The sequence below is a fragment of the Acomys minous genome (assembly GCF_964271855.1).
Source record: "Acomys minous genome assembly, chromosome: 13".
NCBI lineage: Eukaryota > Metazoa > Chordata > Mammalia > Rodentia > Muridae > Acomys > Acomys minous.
This window is the reverse complement of record NC_140495.1, coordinates 4,954,447-4,980,032: the sequence shown is the minus strand read 5'-3', so window position 1 is coordinate 4,980,032 and position 25,586 is coordinate 4,954,447. Positions and strand designations below refer to the sequence as shown.

Here is a 25,586-nt window from a genome sequence, read left to right as displayed (position 1 = left end):
TCCTTGGGGTTGCCCAGGGGTGCCGTGACCCCTCATTAGTGAGTTCCTTCCTTCACTGAACAGCTGTGGGCTCCTTGGTGATGCTGGGAAGTGGGTCTCCAATACCCCTTTTCTTCCTGTGTTTTCATTTTTTTTTTAAGTTTTTTTCATTTATTTATTTGTTATGTATACAGTGCTCTGCCTGCATGACAGAAGAGGGCATTAGATCACATTATAAATGATTGTGAGCCACCATGTGGTTGCTGGGAATTGAACTCAGGACCTCTGGAAGAACAGGCGGTGCTCTTAACCTTTGCGCCATCTCTCCAGCCCTCCTGTGTTTTCAAAGCCCCAGCTAAACCTGCACTTTGGTGCCCCTGTTGCCCGACGCTGCCTATCTCTTGCAGCCTGACTTGCCCAGGTGCCCTCAGCAGAGGAGATCATCCAAGCTCAGGCTTTCTGGCCCCCGCAGAGGGTTTATGATGGGCAGTGTGACTACCAGCCCCTGGGCTGCCTGTATTCTGTGGTGGAAGGGAAGCCTGAACCTCCACTGTTCTTTCCAGGCCTGCTTTTCCATCAGCGACTGCCCAGTATGGATGGATTCCAGTACCACAGCCCAGTGCCGCCAGCTGGAGGCTGCCGTGGGTGGGGCCCGGGCTCTCAGCTGCCTCACAGGGTCCCGGGCCTATGAGGTAGATAACATGCCAGCTTGTGGGGGGCGGGTTAGGGCTCTGGGAGGAGAGAGTGGGCACCCAGCCTCGGGGCCAAGATCATCTGAAGTGCTGAAGCCGGCTTGGAGTGAGCTGGCCCTGGGTTCTGATCTGTCTTCAGCAGAGACATGCATGCCTGGTGCCTGCAGAGGCCACCGCGTCCTTACATACAGGGCTAGGGTATGAACATGGCTACACCTCTGACTGGAGCCTCTGTGTGGGAGGAGGGTTGTGCTGCCTCAGACGCATGGTCTGTAACCTCGCGTAACCCCACTCCAGGGTATTAGACACCCTCTTCCAGCCTCTTCGGGCATCCGTGTTGACATTCACACACACACACACACACACACACACACACACACATACATTTTCTTTATGGGAGGAAGGCGTACACATGCCTCCACCCCGGCTTCTGGTTCTCACGGGTCTGGAAGGGGCTCTGTGGCCAAGAGAACTGGTCACTCTTGCAGAGGACCTGGGTTCGGTTCCTACATGACAGCTCCAGGTCCGTTGTGATCCATGCCATCTCCTGATGTCCGTAGGTTCCTGCTCATACACTGTGTGCATGCACACACGCACACACACACACACACACACACACACATACACACACTTTAAAGACAGTTATCAGGAACTGCCATGTGGGTGCTGGGAATTGAACCTTTGGAAGAGCAGCCAGTGCTCTTACCCACTGAGCCATCTCTCCAGCCCCTAAGGGCAGTGACCGTAAGGGCTGGGCACAGAGCTGATTGATGCGTTAGAAGCCCTCCCAGGAAGCTGAGGTCACTGCCTTGTCCATGGCTGCAGCGGGACTGCCCACTCCCTAAGAGCTCATTACTAAGAACATTCAGAATTCAAAGGCTAAAATGCACCATCTCGGTGGCCAGCTGGTAACAGGCGTTTCTGGATTTGGGCTTTGTTCGAAGCTGTTTGCATTCAGCACCGAATCCCGATCGTGCCGTGCCCACCTCCCTTTACAATGATTCTGTGCAGCATCTGGAAGAATCTGTGCTCTTCTGTTTCCCCAGCGTTTCACAGGGAACCAGATATCGAAGCTCTCCCAGCAGAACCCTGAGGCCTACTCACACTCCGAGGTGGGTGAGCCTTTGTGTTCCATCAAAACTAGTTAAATCCTTTTTGTCACACTCACCTGAACGCAAACACATCTTACATGATATGCGCTGCCTAATGTAAAAGGAACTTCTGTCTGCCTGCTTCAGTTCTTGTCTCAGAGGCTTACTGCCTGGCTGCTCACCTAGGCCTGGTCCTGGAATCTTCTAGCCTCCGTGTGGTCTGACCTGGGCCTAGAATGTTTTCAGCTTTTGAGACTTAACTGCTTAATAAGCTCACCCTTTCTTGTTCTTACTGAGCTCTGGCCTGGCTGGCTGCTTACAGGTGTGTACCACTGAGCCCGGCCTAGAAACATTTTCTTTAAAAACTTACTTTGTTTTGTTTTATTTTGAGACAGAGTCTTATGTAGCCCAGATTGTTTTCAAACTCTCTGCAGCTGAGGATGACCTTGAACTCCTGGTCTTTCTGCCTCCACCTCCCAAGTGCTAGAATTACAGATGTGCAGCACACACACGCAGCATTTTCTGTTTTGTTTTGATTATGGCTTTTTTTTTCCCAAGACAAGGGTTTCTCTGTGTAGTCTTGACTGTCCTGGACTCACTTTGTAGACCAGGCTGGCCTCAAACTCACAGAGATCCACCTGCCTCTGCCTCCCGAGTGCTGGGATTAAAGGCGTGTGCCACCACGCCTGGCTTTGATTATGGTTTTTAAGGCAGGTTTTTTTGTTTTGTTTTGTTTTGGTTTGGTTTGGTTTGGTTTGGTTTTTCGAGACAGGGTTTCTCTGTGTAGCCTTGGCTGTCCTGGACTCTTTTTGTAGACCAGGCTGGCCTCGAACTCACGGCAATCCGTTAAGGCAGGTTTTGCTGTGTCACCCAGTCTAGCTTTGAACTCACTATGTAGATGAGGCTGGCTTCCAACTCCTGCCTCTGCCTCAAGTGCTGAGATTCCTGGACTCTTCCACACACCTGGCTGCGAGTTAGTAGGTGATGATTCCAGGCTTCCGGTTACTGTGCCGCATTAGCCACTGAAGAATGAAAACCGTCCTTAAAATTATGTGTGTGCAGTGTGTGGGTGGGTGGGGGGGTGTCCCGATGGGGACTAGAGGTGGCGGCCCTCCCCTGAGTCGAGGAGCCCTTGGCGTGAACATAGCTTTAGAAAGACCCAGGCCATCAGTGATTCTCTTGGGGACAGGATAGAGATTGTGGTTTCTTGGTGGGGGAGGGGCAGACAGTTTGTCTTTAAACTGGTGGTAGCCTTGAGGGTCTTGGCTCGTTCTGTGTTCTGTGGCCACACACCCACTTTCTGTGACTGAATGTCAAAGACACAAAGTGGAGTGATGAGCTGAGGGTGTCTGAATGGATTCCAGATGGAAAACCGGCCTCCTTAGGTGCGGTGTGTTCACAGGGCCTGGGGTTTCGCCGTCCTCAACCATGATGGTTTTGTTGCCTTAAACCAGTGCTGCCCAGAACTCAGGCTGCTTCTGGATGGATGCTCTGTCTCCATCACTGCCTGCTGAGATTTCAGCTTCCATTCTGACTCCTCATGGGGTGGGTGGGTGGGTGTGCGCACATATATGTGTGTGTGTATGTGTGTGCCTCTGTTGTGTATGCCTGATGTGTATGCTTCTGTCTGTGTGTGCTTCTGTGTATGTGTGGGTGTGTGCACCTGTGTGTGCCTCTGTTGTGTATGCCTATGTGTGCTTCTGTGTATGTGTGTGTGTGTGTGCCTGAGTAGGTGTGTGCCTCTGTTGTGTGTGCCTGAGTGTGTGTGTGTGTGTGTGTGTGTGTGTGTGTGTAGTGCTCTGTAGCTTACGGTGTAGAGAAGTGAATCCTCTCTCACCCTGTCTCCTTTTTTCCCAGAGAATTTCCTTGGTCAGTAGCTTTGCTGCCTCGCTGTTCCTGGGTGGCTATTCGCCCATTGACTACAGTGATGGTAAGCCTGAGGACACACAGCAACACTTGTTCACATGAAGGGTGGTCTTGGGGACTGCAGGCGCCTCATCCAGCATGGGTGGGTGCTGGTCGGGCAGCCCTCATCATAGTTGGACTGGGTGGTCCTGGCTCAAGATCGCTCAGAAGGTAGCAGGCAGACCAGCAGCCAGGGCTGCAGGCATCACAGGGACTGGGGATCTGCTTCACAGCCTTGACTCGACCTCGGCAGGAGGCTTCCAAGGTCCCAGAGTTGCTGAAGGGAGGGGTGCTGAGAGGAGGGGCATGTAGGGGGCGGTGGAGCAGAGGGAGAAGGGTCCAAGCAGTTGTTCCTTGCTGATCGTGGATGTGACAGAGTCATCCATGCAGTTTCATCCTTCTGATCACAGGGACCAATGTGGGACAAGGTTGGGGCTTCTTGCTAGGTGTGAGTTCTAGAGGCCAAGGCCATCAGGGACCATCTTGGAACCTGGCTTGAACAAGCGGCTCATTGTTTTGTTCATTCTTGTCAAACTTACTATGAAATGTGTTTATTTGTTTATTTATTATTCAGCCTAATTTTATTCTGTGAGATACAGTCTCTTTTAGCCTTGGCTTTAAACTTACACAGTGAAGCTGTGGACTACCTTGAACTCCTGACCTTCTTTCCTCTCTCTGCCTTCTAATTTCTGGGACAACATACTCTGCATTTTGGATTTTGTTTTAGGGTTTAAAAAATATATTTGTTTTATTTAAGAGAGAGAGAGAGAGAGAGAGAGAGAGAGAGAGAGTGTGTGTGTGTGTGTGTGTGTGTGTGTTGCCCATGGAGGCTGGAGGCATTGGAGCTCTGGAGCTGGAGCTGGGGGCCAACTGATGTAGGTGCTAGAGACTGAAGCTCAGTTCCTACAAGAACACTTTTAGGGCTGGAGAGATGGCTCAGAGGTTAAGAGCACTGACTGCTCTTCCGGGGGTCCTGAGTTCAATTCCCAGCAACTACATCGTGGCTCACAGCCATCTATAATGAGATCTGGTGCCCTCTTTTGGTGTGGAGGTGTACGTGCAGGCGGAATGCTGAATAAATAATAAATCTTTTTTAGAAAAGTAAAAAATTGCTTATATAACTAAAAAGAATAAAACTTAAACATATAGAAACTACCATCATAGTCTCCACCAGAGCCCCTCCCACCCCGTCAAGTGTTTTTATGTTTTGTTTCCTTCCCTCCTTAGGTTCTGGAATGAACTTGTTGCAGATCCAGGAAAAAGTCTGGTCCCAAGCTTGCCTTGGCGCCTGTGCCCCCCACTTGGAGGAAAAGCTCGGCTCGCCAGTCCCTTCATGTTCAGTTGTGGTAAGTCCTCTTTCCAGTAGTGACTCCGTTGTGGATGGCAGCTGTGTTGGTGCACACACACACGTGCACACACACACACACACGCCTAGCATTTGATATTAGTCAGGATATCTGAATATCTGCTACTGGAGCTTGTACAAGGCAGTGCTTGGGTCCCTGGCTAGATTCCCAAACTCTCTGAGGATTTCTGGGTTCTGCACACCTAAGGGTTAAACTGCACAGAGCGCTGGATTCTGGCTGTAGCATGGAAACTTGCAGCAGGCAGGCACACAGTCACGCAGCCTGAGACCAGGACCTGGGGTCACACCAACTGAGACTAAACCTGACTACTCAGACCTGCCTGCGTAGGGTTTATCGCTCTTGTTTTGAGGCAGTGTCCCTATACAGCGCTAGGTGGCCTGGAACTTGTTGTGTAGTCTAGGCTGGCCTAGAAGTCAAAGGAATCCACCTGTCTCTGCTTCCCAGTGCTGGGATTAAAGGTGTGTGCCACCACACGTAGCTCGGCCTGCCTCTGTTTCATCGGTGTCCAGTTTCCGCATCTGGAGACAATGCTATGTACAAGGCCCTGTGCGTGGCATGAGATAGAGGATGTTGCGAGGGTTTCAGATGGTGGTTGGGCACTTGACCATGAGTGTAGTGCCACCCCTTTCAATGGTTGTGGGCTGGGCACACCCAAGTGTGCTCTGGTTGGCCAGCCCTGTTGGTTGTAGAGACTGTAAGTGGGTGAGGGCTCATTTTCAGCAGCCAGGGGGAGTTAGCTGGTCTGCCCTCTTCCCATAGCGTGGACAAGTGGATGCCAAGTTACCTTGTTGGGTAGCAGATGTTACAGCATTCATTGTTTCACTGGAGACTGGGGCATTTATAACATGCAATGCTCATTAAGAATTACACTCCATGGGGCTGGAGAGATGACTCAGAGGTTAAGAGCACTGACTGCTCTTCCAGAGGTCCTGAGTTCAATTCCCAGCAACCACATGGTGGCTCACAACCATCTATGATGAGATCTGGTGCCCTCTTCTGGCATGCAGTTGTACATGCAGATACAACATTGTATGCATAATAAATTAATATCTAAAGAAATTTTAAGAAAAAAAAAGAATTACACTTCATCAGTGAGTCAGAGGCAAGTGGATTGCTGTGAATTCAAGGCCAGGTTGGTCTACAAAGCAAGTCTAGGACAGCCACTCAGGTTCAAGGCCCAGGTCAGTGGTTGGGCCTGACTGTTGAATTGTGGGAATTTTCTGTGTACACCAACGCCCTGGAGTGTTACTGCCACTCGTGGCCTTTTGTTTCACGTGAAATCGAGACCAAGCTTTGTCTAAGACATAGGCTTTGCTTACCTAACACCAAGCATGCCTCTCAGGCGTCTTCTCTGAGGCAAGTGTTAGAGGAACAGGAAAGAACTGGTTCTGAAAAAACGCATTTTGACTTGTTGACCATGCATCAAGTGATGATGAGAAGTCATCATGGCTTCATGCAGGTGTCACCCCTGCTGGAACCAAACTTTTATACTGGGACTTCCCTCACTCATGTTGTGTCCCGTGAACGTGGAGGACAGCCACCATCAGAGCGAGCTCGGGAGCCTGCGGGTGACTCACCACTCCCTGCTTTTCCCCAGGGAGACAGTTCTTAGGACTAACCCCAGCTTGTAAGCCTCCTTTGTGGCTTCAGCCTCCGTTGCCTTTGGGATGCCCAGTGGGGCAGTGCATTTAGGCTCCTTAGTGACCCCTCCAAGTTAACCTGTGTACAGCTCCATCACACACTGGCTTCTGAGGTTAGGACATTTATTCTCCTAGGGATCAAGTGCTGGTGTCAAAGGTGTGTGCCACCACTGCCTAGCTGTTGTTGTTATTGTTTTGTTGTTATTATTATTATTATTATTATTATTATTACTATTATTATTATTATTTTTGAGACAGTTTCTGTTATTTCAAGCTGGCTGAGTGCTGAGTACATGCACACCACCATGCCTGGTTTAAATGTTAAAGATTTATTTATTTTGTGTGTGGGTTCTGGGAACTGAGCCCAGGTCCCCTGCTACAGCAGCAAGTGCTCGAGGTGACCTCAGGCCTGTGGCTCCAAATCTGTCCCGAGTCCCTTCCTCAGAAGGATGATGGCATCCAGGCTCTGCCACAGACGCCCTCAGCATCCTGGTGGCCCCAGGTGTGGAAGACTCACTCTTCACAGGAGTCTCCTGAGTTACCTACATGGCTATGCTGAGCAGGCTGTGGCCGCCTCAGAAAATAAAGGTGTTCTCTCTCCCCAGGGAGCCATTTCTTCTTACTATGTCCATCGCTATGGATTCTCTCCAGGATGTAAAGTGGTGGCCTTCACAGGGGACAATCCAGGTGAGTGCTGGATCAATCAGTGCAGGACAGGTGGCTCTACAAGTGGACCAGCAGGGTTGCTGACTTCCTCCCTTTGCACATATGCATACTACACACACACACACACACACACACACACACACACACACACACACACACACACACACACAGAGATGGGGTCTTGCTCTCTCTGAAGGCCTAGATGTTACTACGTAGCCCAGGCTGACCCCACATGTTCATTGGTCCCCTCGCCCCAGCCTCCTGGGTACAGGGAATACAGATGTGAGCCATCATGCTGGATTCTTACTGGACTTGTAAAGAATTCCATTCCACCCTCTTGGTCCTGTCACTCTGTGTGTACATGTGTGTGTGCAGGTGCACTTGTGTGTGTGGGTGTGTAGTCACGTGTGGGTGGGTGCAGGACAACTTCAGCTGCCATTCCTCATGCGCTGCCTACCCTTTTTGTTTGTTTGTTTTTGTTTTTTGATACAGAGTTCCTCTGTGTAGCCCTGACTGTCCTGGATTTGCTGGCCTCAAACTCACAGAAATCCACCTGCCTCTGCCTCCTGAATGCTGGGATTAAAGGGGTGCACCACCACGCCTGGCTCTGCCTTTCTTTTTTTAAGTAGGGTTTCTCGCTAACCTGGAATTTCCAAGTAGACTATGCTGGCTGGTTGTAGAGCTTCAAAAATCAAAGAGGTCTCCATCTCCCCCATGCTGGGGTTTTGGCAGATTTCACCCTGCCCAACCCACAGTCCAGCTTCTCCATGCTGCCTTCTGTGGGGTTCTCCTTTCCCTGTGAGTTCTGGCTTTGTCTCAACCCCAGCCTGGCCTCACCACCCTCAAAGGCTGCTGGGGCACCAGCTCCGGCCTGGGCTGTCTTGGTGAAGGCTGGTGGGCGGAGAGAAGGTGGTTTTCTCCCACCCCCACCTCCTTTCTGTTGCAGCTTCCATCTCAGCCCTCCAGCCTTCCTTCAGGACACTGCTGAGCTATAAACACGTTTCGCTTTGCTTCTTGTGGCGCCTTCCGCTTTGCTTTCTCTTCAGGGACGCTCAAGGCCTCTGGCCTCTCAAGAAAGCCCAGGTGGGCCACACTGAGGAGTATGCCGTGCGGTATATCCGGATCCACAGGGAAGTCCACCCTTTTCCTAGTGAGCCTTCAAAGGACGGTTAAGAGCTGGGCGTGGTGGCGCGCGCCTTTAATCCCAGCACTCGGGAGGCAGAGGCAGGCAGATTGCTGTGAGTTTGAGGCCAGCCTGGTTTACAAAGTGAGTGCAGGACAGCCAAGGCTACACAGAGAGACTCTGGCTCGAAAAACCAAAAAAGGACAGTTAATACTGGAGGATTCTCCTTGTCGACTTCTTCCTTTGCTCATACACGAGCCTTCGTTCATCTGGTCAACCTGCTGTCCTGGTGTTGGGGCGTCAGCTGTCCTGCCCCTCCTTCCCCTCCTGTGAAGGGAGCTGCGCACAGCCTGGAAGCACACCCCACTGGCCAAGTTCGAGGGTGTCTGTTTCTGTTTCATCTCTCCTCTGCTCTGTTGGTTCAGTCAACACTTAGGGAGCGCCAGCTGTGTGCCAGGTCCTCTTCAGTGGAGGGGGTGTGTCAGCAAAGAGGGCAAGAAGGGTTGCTGCTGGGAACGCTGTGTCTGAGGGGCCCTGGCATGATCTCCCGGGTGACTCCTGTCTTACCTTTGTCTTCCCTGTCATGTATGTATTGATGCCTTGGCCTACTTTCCTTGGTTGTCTGGCCTCCCCGCCCCCCCAGGACAGGGTTTCTCTGTGTAGCCTTGGCTATGCTGGACTCACTTTATAGACAAGGCTGGCCTTGAACTCACAGAGATCCACTTGCCTCTGCCTCCCGAGTGCTGGGATTAAAGGCATGCGCCACGACCGCCAGGCTGTTGTCTGGACTTTTCGAAGTACCTGGCAGTGGCGGTGAGCTTTTGTATCCCTGAGGGAGAAGACTGCAGGGGCCTTTGCTGGAGGAGGTCCACCCTTTGACCTCTGTCACCTTTTTGGCTCCTTGAACTCTCAGCTTGCTGAACTGTGGGTTAAGACATCTGTGCTGCTGTCTAGGTGGTCACTACAGTTGGCTCTGTGGCACCCATGTGACTCCTGCTAACCAGAGGTTTCTCTTCTCTCCTCAGCATCACTGGCAGGCATGAGGCTGGAGGAAGGTGACATTGCGGTAAGGTGACACTCATCACGCCTACAGACTTTGTCCTGGGGACCAGGCTGCTGAGCCTCAGCTGTGTGGCGCCCACTGTCTTTCCTCAGAACATCATTGCCCTTTGCAGATGTCAAGCATGACCTCCGTCTGCTTGACAGAGACTAGTCTGCTAGGCACAGTGGCAGAGGGTTAGACGTGGGTCAGGGTGCTGTGAGCTCCCTGGTGCATGGCAAGATTTAATCTGTGACTTTCTACTTCTACGGGGGATGCCATTTGGGAAAGTTCTAGAAAGTCAGTAATGTGTCCATGAGAGCTTATCTAGGGAGCAGACCTTTAACTCATGTGGAATGAGGAGAGTAAAAAAAAAAAATGTCTCTGAGGAGGTGGAGCTTGTCGCCTGCAGTGTGAGGAAGGAAGTGATTGGGTGAAGGTGGGAGGGGCGGGATGCCGAGTGCATCACTGGCAGAGAGGGAGCTTTTGTAGGCAAGCCCTAGGCACCTAACCCCCTGCCCTGCTCTCTTCAGGTCAGCCTGGGCACCAGCGACACCCTGTTTCTCTGGCTCCAAGAGCCCATGCCTGCCTTGGAAGGCCACATCTTCTGCAACCCAGTGGATGTGCACCACTACATGGCACTTCTTTGGTAATCCTGGAATCTCTGTCGGGGGAAGGCGGTGCAGACAGGTCGTGCACAACCAGACACCCCAAGTCACTCTGCTAAATTGCTTCATGGGTAGCCAAGACCGCAGGGGCCACACAAGTTCTTGCTTGACGGCAGAACCACCTGAGGAAGAGCCCAAGACTTATAGTCTCCTAAGCCTGAGCACGAACTCCCGCCTCCAGCGCGGTCCTCCGTGACGCTGGTTTTTAGTTCAGGGTGCTCTGACGTATCTAACTTGACGCTCAGCAGATGGTTGGGGGGGGGGGGGAACAGCTTGCTTCCTGAGGGCTCTCCCAGGACCTGTGTCCCCTGTCCTGACCACAGGCCTTTGGTACCTGCTGGAGGCTACCTGGCCTGGAAGGCCCCGGGGAATATTCAGATCTGCTTGGGCTAGTCCACAGCCTCACTGGAGAGTTGGTACAAGGTGTCAGCTGAGTGGGCTCCCCTGTGGTAATCCCCAGCACAAACAGAACCTCCCAGCACCTCCCAGGACACCCATGGAACCCCAGGAGGGCCTCAGATGCTTGCCCTTCCGGTTGCCTGCTGTGCCCGCCCATAGGTTGCCGTCTAGCCTGACCTAGAGACCACTCTACCTGGGACTCTTCCAGCACCCTTGGGTTCAGTGTGGGAGTAAAGTTTGGTGGTAGAATCCTTGCCTAGCGTGCAAGGCACCTGGGTTTCAACCTTAGCACCCCAAAACCTGGGAGCCCAGGCCTCATACTGTGTGTGCCTCTGCAGCTTTAAAAATGGATCCCTCATGAGAGAGAAGATCCGAGATGAGTCTGCTTCGGGTTCCTGGAATAAGTTCTCGAAGGCCCTGCAGTCCACGGAGATGGGGAACAATGGAAACCTGGGTAGGCTGGGCCTGCGTGTCGGGCCAGCAAGGCTCGGAGTGCCGTGAACTGGAGGCGTGGATAAATCGGGGGTATCCTTTCTGTCTCCACGTGTAGCCTCATGAGCTGTTGTGGGCCCCCAGGTTTGGAGGGTGGGTCGGGTCACGAGGCTCTCCATGACCCTTGATGAAAGGTCAGACTCTAGTCTGTGCTTTCAAAGCCCGTGGTGACAGCTTCAGACATGGTGTCCCTGGGAGCTATCGCTCCTTGCTGCTTCTCAGAAGCAGCTTTCCGTCCCAGACCGAAGGCAGTACCAGGCCACGTTCTGTGGAAGATAAGATGTGTCTCCCAGAGCACATCTCGCTTGGTGCTCAGGGTTAGTGAGGCAGCTGTTTCTTTAGCCGAGCTGCCAGGTGGACGACCTAGGCCTGTCATGTGGGAGAGAGAGGGCCAAGGGTATCCCAGGCTCCTCTAGGGGATGAGAGGAGGCATGAGGCACAGGTGACATAACTTTGCTTTGTCCTTTCTGAGGTCTTCTGAGAAACTGTTCTTTGCTCTGTGCCGCTGACAGCTAATCCCTTCCTGGTTTCGCCTCAGGTTTTTATTTCGATGTAATGGAGATCACCCCTGAAATTATTGGGCGTCATAGGTTTAATGCAGAAAACATTGAGGTACTTATGTCTTCCTCATGTGTATATTTGTATGGCCTGTGTGCATGTGTGTTTGCATGTGTGTTGCCAATGTGCATGCATGTGGCAGCCCAAGGTTGACCCTGGGAGTCTTCCTGGGCTGTTCTTCCACCTTACTCTCTGTGATAGGCTCTCTAACCCAGAGTTTGTTCAGGGAATTCTCCGTCTCCACCCTCAGAGGCTGGAATTGCTGGCAAGCTGCCACGCCCACCTAGTGTTTCTGTGGGTTCTAAGGCTCCAAAACCAGGTCCTCTTGCTCACACAGCAAACACTAGAACTGCCCCCCCCTTACCCCCCACCACCCACATCTCCCCAGCCACATATGCCATTGGCTTTAGAACTACACTGAGTGTCATCGAGCGCTCTGATTAACAACCTGCCAGCAGACCATGTTGCTTTTAGGGGTCCATTCATCTCTCATCTACAGATGTGCAGGGGTGCATCCTGGAGGCGGGGTCTCAGCAGGAGCTTAGACAGACCCTGTCCCTCACCCAAGGAGTAATACAGGGGACCAGAGCACTAGTGAACTAGTCTGCTCCCAGACTGACGTCACAGGGCAGCTGTAGCCTTGGTACAGCCTTGGTAGATGTAGCCTCCACTTCCCAGCAGCCCTTGGGAAGAGCCTGTGGGAGAGACAGCAATATCTATTGCGCACCGTTAGGCTCCAGGCGTCGTGTTTGTAATCTTAGTTTTATCCTCTTTCTCTAAGCAACTCTGTGAAGTAGGTGTGACTAGCCCTTTTTACAGATGGGGTAGCTGAGGCCCAGCCTTAAGGACCTGCCTAGCGTCACAAGGTCACAGGTGCTGGAGGAGGCGCTAACCCAGACCTTGGCTAGAAGCCACATTTCTTTCCTTTCTAGGCAACCCCTTCTAGGAGATTTCCCTGTTTGGAATTGGTTTTCTGATAGTTGCTGTGAGGTGGCCCCACAGTTTTGGGGATTGGAGCTGGAGGACCCCAGTGGATGTTGGGGTAACTTCTGGGAGACACTGGTTGTTCTGTAGTCAGGTGGATATGGGTATAAATCAGGCATGACGTGTGCAGTAGCGTGCTTTAGATACAATGCAGAAAGTTTGCTGGGCTTGGTGGCCCGTGCCTCTCACCTCAGCACTGGGGAGGCTGAGTCAGGGGGATCTCTATGAGTCCCAGGACAGTTTGGTCTACATAGTGAGTTCCAGGACAGCTTGCCTATGTAGAGAGTCCTTGTTTCAAACAAACAAACAAACAACAAACAAAAATATAGAAAATTCATCCTTGTCCTGGGGTTGTGGTTAAGTCCGGTTTCTGTTTTATGTAGAAAGGGTACAGATGCCTGCTCTCACGTGCCTCAGGCCTAAGCTTATCAAAGCGAAAGGACGGTTCTTCATTCATTCCTCCACTCGGTAGAGGTTTCGTTCTTGCTTGCATGGATGTATGCGGGATCGTGTGTGTGTGTGTGTGTGTGTGTGTGTGTGTGTGTGTGTGTGTGTGTGTGTGTTGACCTCAGAGGCCAAAAGAGGACATTGGATTCTCTGGAACTGAAATTATAGATGGTTGTGAGCTGCCATGTGGGTACTGGGAACCGAACCCAGGTCCTCTGCAAGACCAGTCAGAGAGAGTGGCAGGTTTACGTCCTGGTCTGAGGGGCTGGAAAAGTGGGCTCCAGGCTGGGGATGACTCCTGTCAGAGCTGTCGTCATGTCCCAGAGGTGTCATTGTAAACACTCAGGATAAGCTCGTGGCTTCTCAAGTGTCACACACGGACTCTGTATTCTAAGCTTTCTCAATCTAGTTTGATCATGGTGATCTTAAAAACCAGGTGCCACCACTGCAGTCCTGGGTTAGGAAAAAGGACAAGGCAGGAAGATCCACTGGATAGTCAAGGTCGGGGGGGGGGGGGAAGTGTCAGAGTCAGACCTTGAACCCTTGGCTGCCTGAGACAGCGGTGTGATGTCGCTGGCGCCTCAGAGGGGCACACAGGTAAGGCATGAGGTATGCGTGTGCGAGTTGTGTCTATGAAGATTCGACAGGCGAAATTGGTGGTTAAAGTAACATCACTTACGCGTGCACGCAGACACGCACGTGGGCACTCAGAGCCCCTCACACTGTGCCTATTTTCTGGAGACAGGTCTCAGCATTCCCTGCGGATGTGGAGATTCGAGCACTGATTGAAGGACAGTTCATGGCTAAGAGGATTCATGCAGAAGGCCTAGGCTACCGAGTCAGTAAGTGAGCGGTCAGCTGGGGGCAGGGGGGGAGGTTGTGGGGGCGGTGGGGCAAGAGACAGAGGCTCAGAGACCGTGCCTACTAAGAATCTTACCTTATGGGGTGCTGTGGGGGAGAAGGTGGGTGCACTTGGTCCTGAGCGGGGTGAGAAAGTGATCCAGGTGCCTGTGAGCACGCACAGGTGCAGAGGCCGAGTGGCCTGCTTCTCAGCTCTGCCGCTACTTACCTGATCTCTCTAGGTCATGAACTGTAGGCATCAGGAGAGGTCTTGCTGTGCCCCCAGCTGTGTCCTAGCTCTGAAGCCCCCGGATATGGACATGTGGGTGGAAGGCTGTGCTCTAGGGTGTTGGGGGCCATGCAGGAGGAACAGCAAAACAGCTCTGGAGCTCATGACCTGCGGCCCACCGGTTAGCCAACCACAGTGGGGTCTCAGAAGCAGCGCTCCGAGGTCTACGTGTCCCGAGGACTTCATGCTGCTGTGGAGCGTCGCTCTGCATGTCGCCCCTGTGTTCACCACATCCCTCATGACATATGAGTTCTGTGAGGGCTCTAAGGGGGCTTCCAGCATGAGTTCCAGCACAGCCAGGGCTGCACAGAGAACATAAGGACATGTGTCCTGTTAGCAAGCTAAAAAGCAGACTCGATCCTGCCTTGCAAGCCCTGCTGAGTTCTCTCAAACAAGACCCCTGGTTTTAGGGGGAGCTCCTTTTTTGTTTTTCAGTATGCTTATTTGTGTACGGGGGCAGACACATACAATTTAGCACGAGTAGGATCAGAGGTCAGTCACCCTTTCTACCACGTGAGCTCTGGGGACTGAAGGATGTCAAGCTTGCCACCAAGCACCTCAGTCGTGAGCCATCGCTCAGCAGATTTGTTTTATTTATTATTTTTTGTCTTTAAAAATGTTTTTAAAAGATTTATATATTATATTATATTATGTATACAGTGTTCTGCCAGCATATAACACCTGCACGCCAGAAGAGAGCATCAGATCTCATTATAGATGGTTGTGACCCATCATGTGGTTGCTGGGAATTGAACTCAAGACCTTTGGAAGAGCAGCTAGTGCTGTTAATCTCTGAGCCGTCTCTCCAGCCCCTTAAAATTTTTTTTATAAGCACTGGTGGTGCACGCCTTTAATCCCACCACTCAGGAGGCAGAGGCTGGCAGATCGCTGTGAGTTCAAGGCCAGCCTGGTCTACAAAGGGAGTCCAGGACAGCTAAGGCTACACAGAGAAACCCTGTCTTGAAAAAACAACCAAACGAATGAACAAACACCAAAACAAAACAAAACAAATTCATTTTATGTGTATGAATGTTTTAACCATATAGATGTCTTTGTTGTATGCTTGGTGTCTGCAGTGCCCAGGGGAAGGCATTGACGGCCCTGGGACTGGAGTTACAGACAGTTGTGAGCTGCCGTACAGGTGCTGTGAAATAAACCAGGCTCCTCTGCAAGAGCAGTCAGTGCTATTAACCTTTAAGCCATCTCTCCAGCCCTTTTTATTTTTTTAACTTTGGCAATGGAACCCAGGACCTCATGCCGGATAGGCCGGATACCAAGACCTGAGCTGTATCTCCAGCTTTCAAACAAGATCTCTTAAATACATGTGCTTGCAGACAGCAAGGTGCACACGTGGGTGTGTGCTTCTCCTGCCTGTTGAGTGGATTAGCCGTCTCAGGTTTTTGTTTTGTTTTGTTTTTACTTTTAAAAAAATATTATTAATTTATTCAGATTACAACTCAATTGTTATCCCATCACTTGTATCCTCCTGTTCCTCCCTCCCTCCTGCTTTCATCCTGTTCCCCTCCCCTAGGTCTATGACTGAGGGGGACCTGCCCCCCCCCCTTTTTTTTGAGACAGGGTTTCTCTGTAGCCTTGGCTGTCCTGGACTCACTTTGTAGACCAGGCTGGCCTCAAACTAACAGCGATCCACCTGCCTCTGCCTCCTGAGTGCTGGGATTAAAGGTATGTGCCACTGCCGCCTGGCCCGTCTCAGATTTTGTGCTTGGTCTGTTGTCATCACATTTAGTTTTAATAGTGTCTAAGAATAAAAAGGGGATTTCAAGAAGAGACACACATGCATAAATAAATGCATAAGTAAACAAATATGTGTAAAAAAGACTGTTGTTAGGCTGGCTTGGGCTTGGTGGCACATCCTTGTAGTCCTAGTGCTTGGGAGGTGAGCTCCAGTAAATCAAGAGTTCTGAGTCATCTTCTACTACATAGAGAGTTTGGGGGCTAGCCTGGGCTATGTGAAATCCTTCCTCAGTCCCTGTCAAAGGGTTGTGGAGGAGAGATGGCTCAGCGGTTAAGAATGCCTGCCATGGTCTGGAGAGGTGGCTCAGAGGTTAAGAGCACTGTCTGCTCTTCCAGAGGTGCTGAGTTAACTCCCAGCAACCACGTGGTGGCTCATAGCCATCAATAATGGGATCTGGTGCCCTCTTCTGGTATGCAGGCAGACATGTAGGCAGAATACTGTATATGTAATAAATAAATAAATCTTGGAAAAAAAGAAAAAAGAATGCCTGCCATGAGTTCAGTTCCCAACATTCAAAGGCAACTCCAGACCCAGGGGACCCAGCACCCTCTTCTGGCCTCCACAGGTTCCCGTATGTACATTCACACACACAGACCCACACACATAAAATGAAGTAAATCCTTTCTAAAGAGCAAGATGATGATGATGATGATGACGACGACGACGTCCACTGTGACAGTAACCCCACCGTAGTTTTTTTGTCAGGTTTGGATATGAGGCCCTTACCAATTGAAGAAAATTCTTTCTATTATTCTTTCTTAATTTGTTAGGAGATTTTTTTTCTTTTTGGGGGTTATTAATGGTGGGGCAAAGTGGGTTGCTGGTGGTTGAACTCAGCGCCTCGTGTTTGCTGGGCAAGCGCTTTGCCAACTGAGCCACATCCCCAAACCCCAAGTTGTATTCTAAATTCTTAGTAAAGTCAGAGGGACTGTAGATTCCCAGACAAATTACATACGAGGCGCCTTTCCTGGACAAGCCAAGCCTTGAGTCTCTCCATAGCCCTGGAAGAGCAGCAAGAACCATAGACTCAGCACAGGCCGTCCTCGGCTGAGGGACAGCCCCTTCTGCCTTGGGAGAACTGCTACAGCCACTTCAATTCTGTTTCTCACAGTGCCCAAGACGAAGATTCTGGCCACAGGAGGAGCATCTCACAATAAGGACATTTTGCAGGTATGTGTGGTGGCCCTGCACCACAGCGTCTTCCTTGTCATGCATCTAGGAGCGAGGTGGCTTCTTTATTTACTCTCCCCCTTATCTTGGGGAATGGAGTCTTTCACTGACCCCAAGGCTCACATAGTTGACTAGAAAGGCTGGCCAGCGAGCCCCACGGGTTGACTAGAAAGGCTGGCCAGCGAGCCTCAGGGGTTGAATAGGAAGGCTGGCCAGCGAGCCCCAGGGGTTGACTAGGAAGGCTGGCCAGCGAGCCCCAGGGGTTGAATAGGAAGGCTGGCCAGTGAGCCCCAAGGGCTGACTTGATTTCCCAGGGCTGGAGTTACAAGTACATGCTGCACATTTGAACTTTTTTACGTGGATTCTGGGGGTTTAACTTCAGAGTTTAACTTGAGGTGCTTGTGCACGTAAAGCAAGCACTCCACAGAATGAGCCATCTTTTCAGCTCACTGTACATTTGTCTTGTGGCACTTACTTGATTCCAAGCACTGAAAATAACAAAACAAACAAACTTAGGGTTTATATTGCTGTGATAAAACCCTGTGAGCAAAAGCATCTTGGGGAGAAAATGGTTTGTTTCACCTTACAGCTGGTGAGTCCATCACTGACGGATGCCAGGGTGGGATCCTGTGCACAGGAACTGAAGCAGAGGCCATGAGTGGGTGCTGCTCACTGGCTTACCTCTCATGGCTTCCTAAGCCTGCTTTCTTACTGAACCCTGGACCACCTGCCCAGGAGTGGCTCCACCCACATCAGTCACTGATTAAGAAAATGTCCCCACAGGCTTGTCTTCAGGCTAACTTTATGGAGGCATTTTCTCAACCGTGGTTCTCTCTTTCCAATAACTCTAGCTTGTGTCTAGTTGACACAAAACAAAACAACAGCCAGGCGGGGTGGCGCATGCCTTTAATCCCAGCACTCGGGAGGCAGAGGCAGCCAGATCTCTGTGAGTTTGAGGCCGGCCTGGTCTACAAAGAGAGTTCCTAGACAGCCAGGGCTATTACATAGAGAAACCTTGTCTAAAAAAACTAAATAAATAAATAAACAAAAAACCAAAACAGCAATAACAAGAACAGGTAAAAGATTGGGGCATGGCTCAGTTGGTAAAGTGCTTGCCATGTAGACATGAGGACCTGAGTTCAAACTGCTACATAAAAGGTCAGTCTTTCCATTAATCCCAGCACTGGGGTGGCAGAGGTAGGCGGATCTCTGTGAGTTTGAGGCTAGCCTGGTCTACAAAGAGAGTCCAGACCAACCAATGCTACACAGAGAAACCCTGTATTGAACAAAGAAACAAACAAAAAACAAGAGTCAGTCTCGCTTGTGTGTAATCCCAACACTGGGGAAGTGGAAACAGACAAGATGGGGTAAGTGTTACAGCTGTGAGGGGAAAGATTTCCAGGCAGTTGGGAGACTGATTTTGGGGCAAGCTCGGGGATTGGTGGGATTTTGTGGCCTGATCTTAGGCTTTTTTTTTTTTTCCTTCTTCTTCTTCTTCCTGTAGGCCAGGGCCAGGCCAGTTTCCCTCAGCCATTAGAGAAGTCTGGGCAGCAGGGCCTAGCTGCTTGCACACCTTGAGGCTTACAGAAGGTCTCTGGGAGGGTGTTGGCCAGTCATCCTAGCCAATTTGTGAGCTGGAGGCCAAATTAAAGGCTCTCAAACAGTCAGGTGAAGTGACTGAAGAAGACACCTGATGTTGACCTCTGACCTCCACATGTACCTGTACACATGAGGATTCCTCTCAGGACCCCACCCCCACCCCCTACCACAAAAGTACAGGGGACTGGAGGTGGTAGTGCACACTTCTAACCCCTGTGCTCAGGAGGCAGCAGCAGGTGGATCTGTGAGTTCTGGGCCAGCCTGGTATAAATAGGGCTATGCTAGCCAGGGCTATATAGTGTATGACCCCATCTTAAAAGAAAAAGCACAGGGTGTGGTCGTGCTGCCTGTGGACCCTGCACTCTGGAGGCCAAAGCAAGAAGATGATGAATTTGAGGATAGCTTGGTTACATAGCAGATTTCAGGCTGGCAAGCGCTCTACGGTAGGATCTTGTCTTTTAACGGTGCAGAGACAGCCCTGAGGACTGTCGCCCTTCTCTGGCATCTCCCCTTTGGTCACCCTGTCATCACCAGCACCACGTGCCTAAGTGCACTTAAGGCAGCTGTGGTTGAATGGAAGGCACCAGAAGACACGAGGGCAGAGCCGAGAAGGTTCTCAGTGATCTGAGTCATGACTCACCTACTCCAACTTTTTGTGTCCTCAGGTGCTGGCAGATGTTTTCGGGGCCCCTGTGTATGTCATAGACACCACGAGCTCGGCCTGCGTGGGCTCCGCGTACCGAGCTTTCCATGGTAGGTCGATGGATGGGGCCCAGCTGTCTCAGAAGTGTTTGGGCACCACTGGGCTGAGAAGAGGCTGCATTCCCAGTGTGAAGGTCACTGGAGTCTCAGCAGTGTTAGCCGAACCCTTTGTCTTGTATGCTCTAGTCAGAGTGGAGAAAGGGAGGAAGAACTGAGACTGCATGAAGCCTGTCCAGAAAAGGCCACAGGGCGTGCACATGGGTGTGGGCCTCCTGGAGAGGAAAGCGGAGTCTGTAAGTGAAATCCTGAAGAGCAAGATGATGAGGCAGTGGTGAGAGAGCCTCAGAGCCAGGAAGTCCAGAACCGTGGACAGCTCCTGGGGGCCTGGCTCTGTGGCTGTCTCCCTGAAACTTCAGAGTGAGGCCTAGCCTGTTACACCTGTCATCTGCCTGCTGGGGAACTCCTTGACGGCAAGTGCATCAGGACTCCATCCTTTTCCTGTTTGCTTTTCACTTCTCAACACATCCACTTAAACTTTGATATTGAAAAAAAGAACGGTGAAATGCAGTTCTCCTAATAACGAACCCTTTGCCCTTTCTCTCCATCACCTCACACAACTTCCAGAGTTTGTGTGTGTGTGTGTGTGTGTGTGTGTGTGTGTGTGTGTGTGTGTGTGTGTGGTTTTTTTTTTTTTCAAGACAGGGCTTCTCTGTGTAGCCTTGGCTGTCCTAGACTCACTTTGTAGACCGGGCTGGCCTCAAACTCACAGCAATCCGCCTGCCTCTGCCTCCTGAGTGCTGGGATTAAAGACATGCGCCACCACGGAACTTCCAAATTTTTACTCCTTAGCCACGAACTGGGGATTGAACCCAAGACCTTGTGCTTGTCTGTGCTATGTGTGCTGTATCACCAGCACCTGCCTCCCCCCTCCCTCACAGCACCTGCCTCCCCCCCACAGCCCCTGCCTCCCCCTCCCTCACAGCACCTGCTTCCCCCTCCCTCACAGCCTCTCCCTCCCCCCTCCTTCACAGCACCTGCCTCCCCCTCCCTCACAGCACCTGCCTCCCCCTCCCTCACAGCACCTGCCTCCCCCTCCCTCAGAGCATCTGCCTCCCCCCTCCTTCACAGCACCTGCCTCCCCCTCCCTCACAGCACCTGCCTCCCCCCTCCCTCACAGCACCTGCCTCCCCCTCCCTCACAGCACCTGCCTCCCCCCTCCCTCACAGCACCTGCCTCCCCCTCCCTCACAGCACCTGCCTCCCCCTCCCTCACAGCACCTGCCTCCCCCTCCCTCACAGCACCTGCCTCCTCCCTCCCTCACAGCACCTGCCTCCCCTCCCTCACAGCACCTGCCTCCCCCCTCCCTCACAGCACCTGCCTCCCCTCCCTCACAGCACCTGCCTCCCCCTTCCCTCACAGCACCTGCCTCCCCCTTCCCTCACAGCACCTGCCTCCCCCTTCCCTCACAGCACCTGCCCCCTCCCTCACAGCACCTGCCTCCCTCTCCCTCACAGCACCTGCCTCCCCCCTCCCTCACAGCACCTGCCTCCCCCCATCCCTCACAGCACCTGCCTCCCCCTCCCTCACAGCACCTGCCTCCCCCCTCCTTCACAGCACCTGCCTCCCCCCATCCCTCACAGCACCTGCCTCCCCCATCCCTCACAGCACCTGCCTCCCCCTTCCCTCACAGCACCTGCCTCCCCCTTCCCTCACAGCACCTGCCCCCTCCCTCACAGCACCTGCCTCCCTCTCCCTCACAGCACCTGCCTCCCCCCTCCCTCACAGCACCTGTCTCCCCCATCCCTCACAGCACCTGCCTCCCCCATCCCTCACAGCACCTGCCTCCCTCTCCCTCACAGCACCTGCCTCCCCCCATCCTTCACAGCACCTGCCTCCCCCTCCCTCACAGCACCTGCCTCCCCCCTCCCTCACAGCACCTGCCTCCCCCCTCCCTCACAGCACCTGCCTCCCCCCTCCCTCACAGCACCTGCCTCCCCCCATCCCTCACAGCACCTGCCTCCCCCCATCGCTCACAGCACCTGCCTCCCCCCTCCCTCACAGCACCTGCCTCCCCCTCCCTCACAGCACCTGCCTCCCCCCTCCCTCACAGCACCTGCCTCCCTCTCCCTCACAGCACCTGCCTCCCCCCATCCTTCACAGCACCTGCCTCCCTCTCTCTCACAGCACCTGCCTCCCCCCATCCTTCACAGCACCTGCCTCCCTCTCCCTCACAGCACCTGCCTCCCTCTCCCTCACAGCACCTGCCTCCCCCCTCCCTCACAGCACCTGCCTCCCTCTCCCTCACAGCACCTGCCTCCCCCCATCCCTCACAGCACCTGCCTCCCCCCATCCCTCACAGCACCTGCCTCCCCCCTCCCTCACAGCACCTGCCTCCCCCCATCCCTCACAGCACCTGCCTCCCCCCATCCCTCACAGCACCTGCCTCCCCCCTCCCTCACAGCACCTGCCTCCCCCCATCCCTCACAGCACCTGCCTCCCCCCTCCCTCACAGCACCTGCCTCCCCCCATCCCTCACAGCACCTGCCTCCCCCCTCCCTCACAGCACCTGCCTCCCCCCTCCCTCACAGCACCTGCCTCCCCCCTCCCTCACAGCACCTGCCTCCCCCCTCCCTCACAGCACCTGCCTCCCCCCTCCCTCACAGCACCTGCCTCCCCCCTCCCTCACAGCACCTGCCTCCCCCCATCCCTCACAGCACCTGCCTCCCCCCTCCCTCACAGCACCTGCCTCCCCCTCCCTCACAGCACCTGCCTCCCCCCTTCCTCACAGCACTTGCCTCCCCCTCCCTCACAGCACCTGCCTCCCCCTCCCTCACAGCACCTGCCTCCCCCTCCCTCACAGCACCTGCCTCCCCCTCCCTCACAGCACCTGTCTCCCGCCTCCCTCATATACTCTTTGTTTTGAGATGAGGTCTCTCTCACTAAGTTGCCCAGGTTGACTTTGAACTCACTCTGGATTCCAGGTGGGCCTTGAATTTGCCATTCTTCAATATCTATTATTTTTAGCAATTTTGCTGAATTTTGTTGTTTTAATAATTCCTCTGACCTGGGCGACTCCAGGTTAAACACTTGGGTGTTCTTGTTCTGGGCCAAAGGCTGGGTTTTGTGCATGCTGAGGAGGTTCCTGCCGCCATGCTGCCCTGCCTGGTTGACGGTGTTTTATCACCACCACGGTTCTTCCTATCTGCCATGTGCACAAATGTGAGATGACCTTTCCCCTCTAGGCCTTGCAGGAGGGACAGGTGTGGCCTTCTCAGAGATTGTGAAATCAGCCCCACATCCAAGCCTGGCTGCCACCCCCAGCCCGGGCGCTTCCCAGGTGAGAAGCCGTGAGATTTTCTCTTAGAATTTGGGTCTTCTTTTCTTTAAAAAGGTAAGTTTTTCTTTCTCCTCTGTATTTAACCTGGAGGAAACCTTACTCCACCTCCACAGTACTTGGGCTCTCACCCATACGGAGCGTGCGGCGACTACTGAGTCACATCCTTGGCATATGAGGAAGCCAAGGGTACTGAGAGCTGAGCCTGGGGCTCTGCAAGAGCAATGCATGCGCTTAACCACTGCACCATCTACTCAACATCTCATTTTTCAACACACTTCACTTAGTCTAATGTATCTAACCATCATCTTTTAACACGTAACTGCTTAGAGAAATTATGATGTCATAATCCACATTCGTTTTGCACAAGGCTTTTGAAATTTTGAAGTATGTTTTTGTAAATATATGTTTATTTAAATTTTTAAAATTTTATGTGTTTGGTTGGTCTACATGTATGTTTATGCGTCATATGTGTGCCTGGTACCTGAGGAGGTCAGAAGAAGGTGTCGGTCCAGTAGAACTGCAGTTACAGACCATAGCCAGTCACCGTGTGGGTGCTGGAACTCAAACCCAGGTTCCCTAGAAGGGCAGCCAGTGCTCTAAACCACTGGGCCACCTCTCCAGCCCCAGAATTTACATCTTTTAAATTGCAAGCTGGGGCTGGAGAGATGGCTCAGTGGATAAGAGCACTGTCTGCTCTTCTAGGAGGTCCTGAGTTCCATTCCCAGCAACTACATGGTGGCTCACAACCATATAAAATGGGATCTGATGCATGCACATAGAGCACTCATACACATAAAACAAATAAATCCTTAAAAAAATTAAAATTGCGAGCTGTAGGCAGAGGTAAGAGTCATTTCCCCTTCCCCATTTTAACCTGCTCTTTCTGCTCCTCCAGGTCTATGAGGCTCTTCTCCCTCGATACTCAGAACTTGAACAGAGAATCCTGTCTCAGGCCCGGGGGCCTCTGGAATGAATCCTGCGAGCCCAGGCACCCTGCTGCCTCCCACCTGACCTGACTTCCCAGTGGCACTTGTCCTAATGCTTGATCTGAGCAGGGCCGGCCTGTGCTGCCCTGCTCTGTCCATCCTGAAGCTGTCCATCACTCCCTGGAGACATGTGGGCTGCATGTCCTGGGCTGGGGAAGCGATTTCTTCTTTTCTGTCTTCCATTTCAGAGCGTAGGATATGGCCACCAAAGACAGTCATGTTCCCTTTTATTTTTATTTTTATTTTGGTTATTCGAGACAGGATTTTTTTGTGTAGCCTTGGCTGTCCTGGACTCACTTTGTAGACCAGGCTGGCCTGGAACTCACAGCGATCCACCTGCCTCTCTGCCTCCCAAGCGCTGGGATAAAAGGCGTGCGCCACTGCATCTGGCTCCATGTTCCCCTTTCAAAGGCACAAGCTTTCTTTCAGGACCAAATGCAAATCAGACAGCCTCCTCCCTGATTCTGACCACTCCTCCTCATCCTCTCTGTCACCCACTTCACCCACACGGGGACCACTCCCTCCATCTTCCCTTCAAACAGACTTTAAGCCTCTTCTCTCCCCCCCGCCTGTCACCCTCCCAGCTGTCCACTTTTCTCCCACCTGTCACCCTCCCAGCTGCTGGTTCCACTTCCCTCTGCAGATGCCCCTCACGGGCCTGCTGAGTATCCTTCCGGAGCCTCATCCCACATCTGTCCAGAGACTGCCTGACGGGTCCACCAGGTGACCTGGCTGGACCCTCTCCCGGGCTATACACTTTAAGGTTCTTCCCTATTTCATTGTAGTTCACACGGTGACAAAATTGTGTGTTTCTCCATGAGAAAGGTTTGTTTGCTTGTTTTGGTTTCTGAGACAGGGTTCCTCTGTGTGGCCTTGACTGTGGACTGGACTCACTTTGTAGACCAGGCTGGCCTCACAGAGATCCACTTGCCTCTGCCTCCCGAGTGCTGGCTGGGGTTAAAGGTGTGCGCCGCCATGCCCCACATCTTTTCTCTTTTTTTGGGGGGGGGTTCTCCTGTAGCCCAGGCTACCCTCACACTTTCTTTGCAGCTGTAGGTGACCTTAAACTTCTGACCTTCCTGCTACCATCTCCCAAGTATGTGCCACCACACCTGGTTTATGCGGTATCGGGGGACCTAGCCCTTGGCCTCGGGCTTCTAGGCAAGCAGGGTACCTGCTGCGCCACATCCCCAGCCTAGACTTCCTTTTCACACGGCACACTTTATGCCCTTCACCTTCCACATGTCGTCCTATATTTGAACAGACGCTGGTTCCAATTTCCCGTCACCTCACTCCTTCATCACCCCCTAGAGCTTTCCTCTGCCACAGGCTGTGCTGCACGCAGGACTTGTTGTAAACCAGACCACTGGATCTGGCACAGCAGCAAGGTGTTGCAGACAGGTGTGAGACCAGTGGGTCGGAGCAGGGACTGCTGGGAAATCAAAAGGAGCCTGGAAGAGCGCTGTATCTCACCATGAAGCCACTTGTAAGGGAGGGCTCTGTGTAGGAGCGGGAAAGAAGCAGCAAGCAGCCATCCTGACCACAGCAAACACATGGTGAGGAGGAAACAGCCACTGGGATGTGGCTTGTTGCAGAGATTTTACACTACTGATCAACATCAAAGGCATCTGGGACCACAAAACAGCAAACTGGGATGACAGTCCAACATAGATCTTTCTTAAATAAATCCGACAATTGTGGATGAAAAAGGACACCATAGGTGACAAAACTACCCAGAATAAAAACAAATATTTGAAAATACCTGAAATTGCTCTCTTCCCTCCACCTCCTTGATTTCCCCTCCAGCAGTGCTGGGGCTTGAACCTGTGACTTTGAAGACACCCCTCTCACTGAGGT

The 25,586-nt window shown here is 52.4% G+C and overlaps 1 protein-coding gene and 1 long non-coding RNA gene across 2 annotated transcripts in view; one reads left to right on the top strand and one right to left on the bottom strand.

Annotated features, from left to right (window-relative positions):
• Positions 1-25,497, top strand: part of XYLB (xylulokinase) — a 35,078-nt gene extending 9,581 nt beyond the window's left edge. Inside the window, exons 6-19 of the mRNA XM_084754920.1 lie at positions 543-671; positions 1,718-1,783; positions 3,620-3,692; positions 4,895-5,013; positions 7,280-7,361; positions 9,489-9,529; positions 10,036-10,151; positions 10,908-11,023; positions 11,600-11,673; positions 13,796-13,892; positions 17,047-17,105; positions 19,370-19,457; positions 22,649-22,743; positions 23,639-25,497. Coding sequence (XP_084611046.1) covers positions 543-671; positions 1,718-1,783; positions 3,620-3,692; positions 4,895-5,013; positions 7,280-7,361; positions 9,489-9,529; positions 10,036-10,151; positions 10,908-11,023; positions 11,600-11,673; positions 13,796-13,892; positions 17,047-17,105; positions 19,370-19,457; positions 22,649-22,743; positions 23,639-23,716 — 1,233 coding nt within the window. The 3' untranslated portion in view covers positions 23,717-25,497. The remainder of the gene's footprint in view (positions 1-542; positions 672-1,717; positions 1,784-3,619; positions 3,693-4,894; positions 5,014-7,279; positions 7,362-9,488; positions 9,530-10,035; positions 10,152-10,907; positions 11,024-11,599; positions 11,674-13,795; positions 13,893-17,046; positions 17,106-19,369; positions 19,458-22,648; positions 22,744-23,638) is intronic.
• LOC311582152 lies at positions 1,839-24,727 on the bottom strand. Its single transcript, XR_014774020.1, has 2 exons — positions 24,657-24,727; positions 1,839-2,400 (listed from the first exon to the last, which is right to left on the bottom strand). It is a non-coding gene; the product is annotated as an uncharacterized lncRNA (long non-coding RNA).
• Positions 25,498-25,586: the final 89 nt, after the last annotated feature.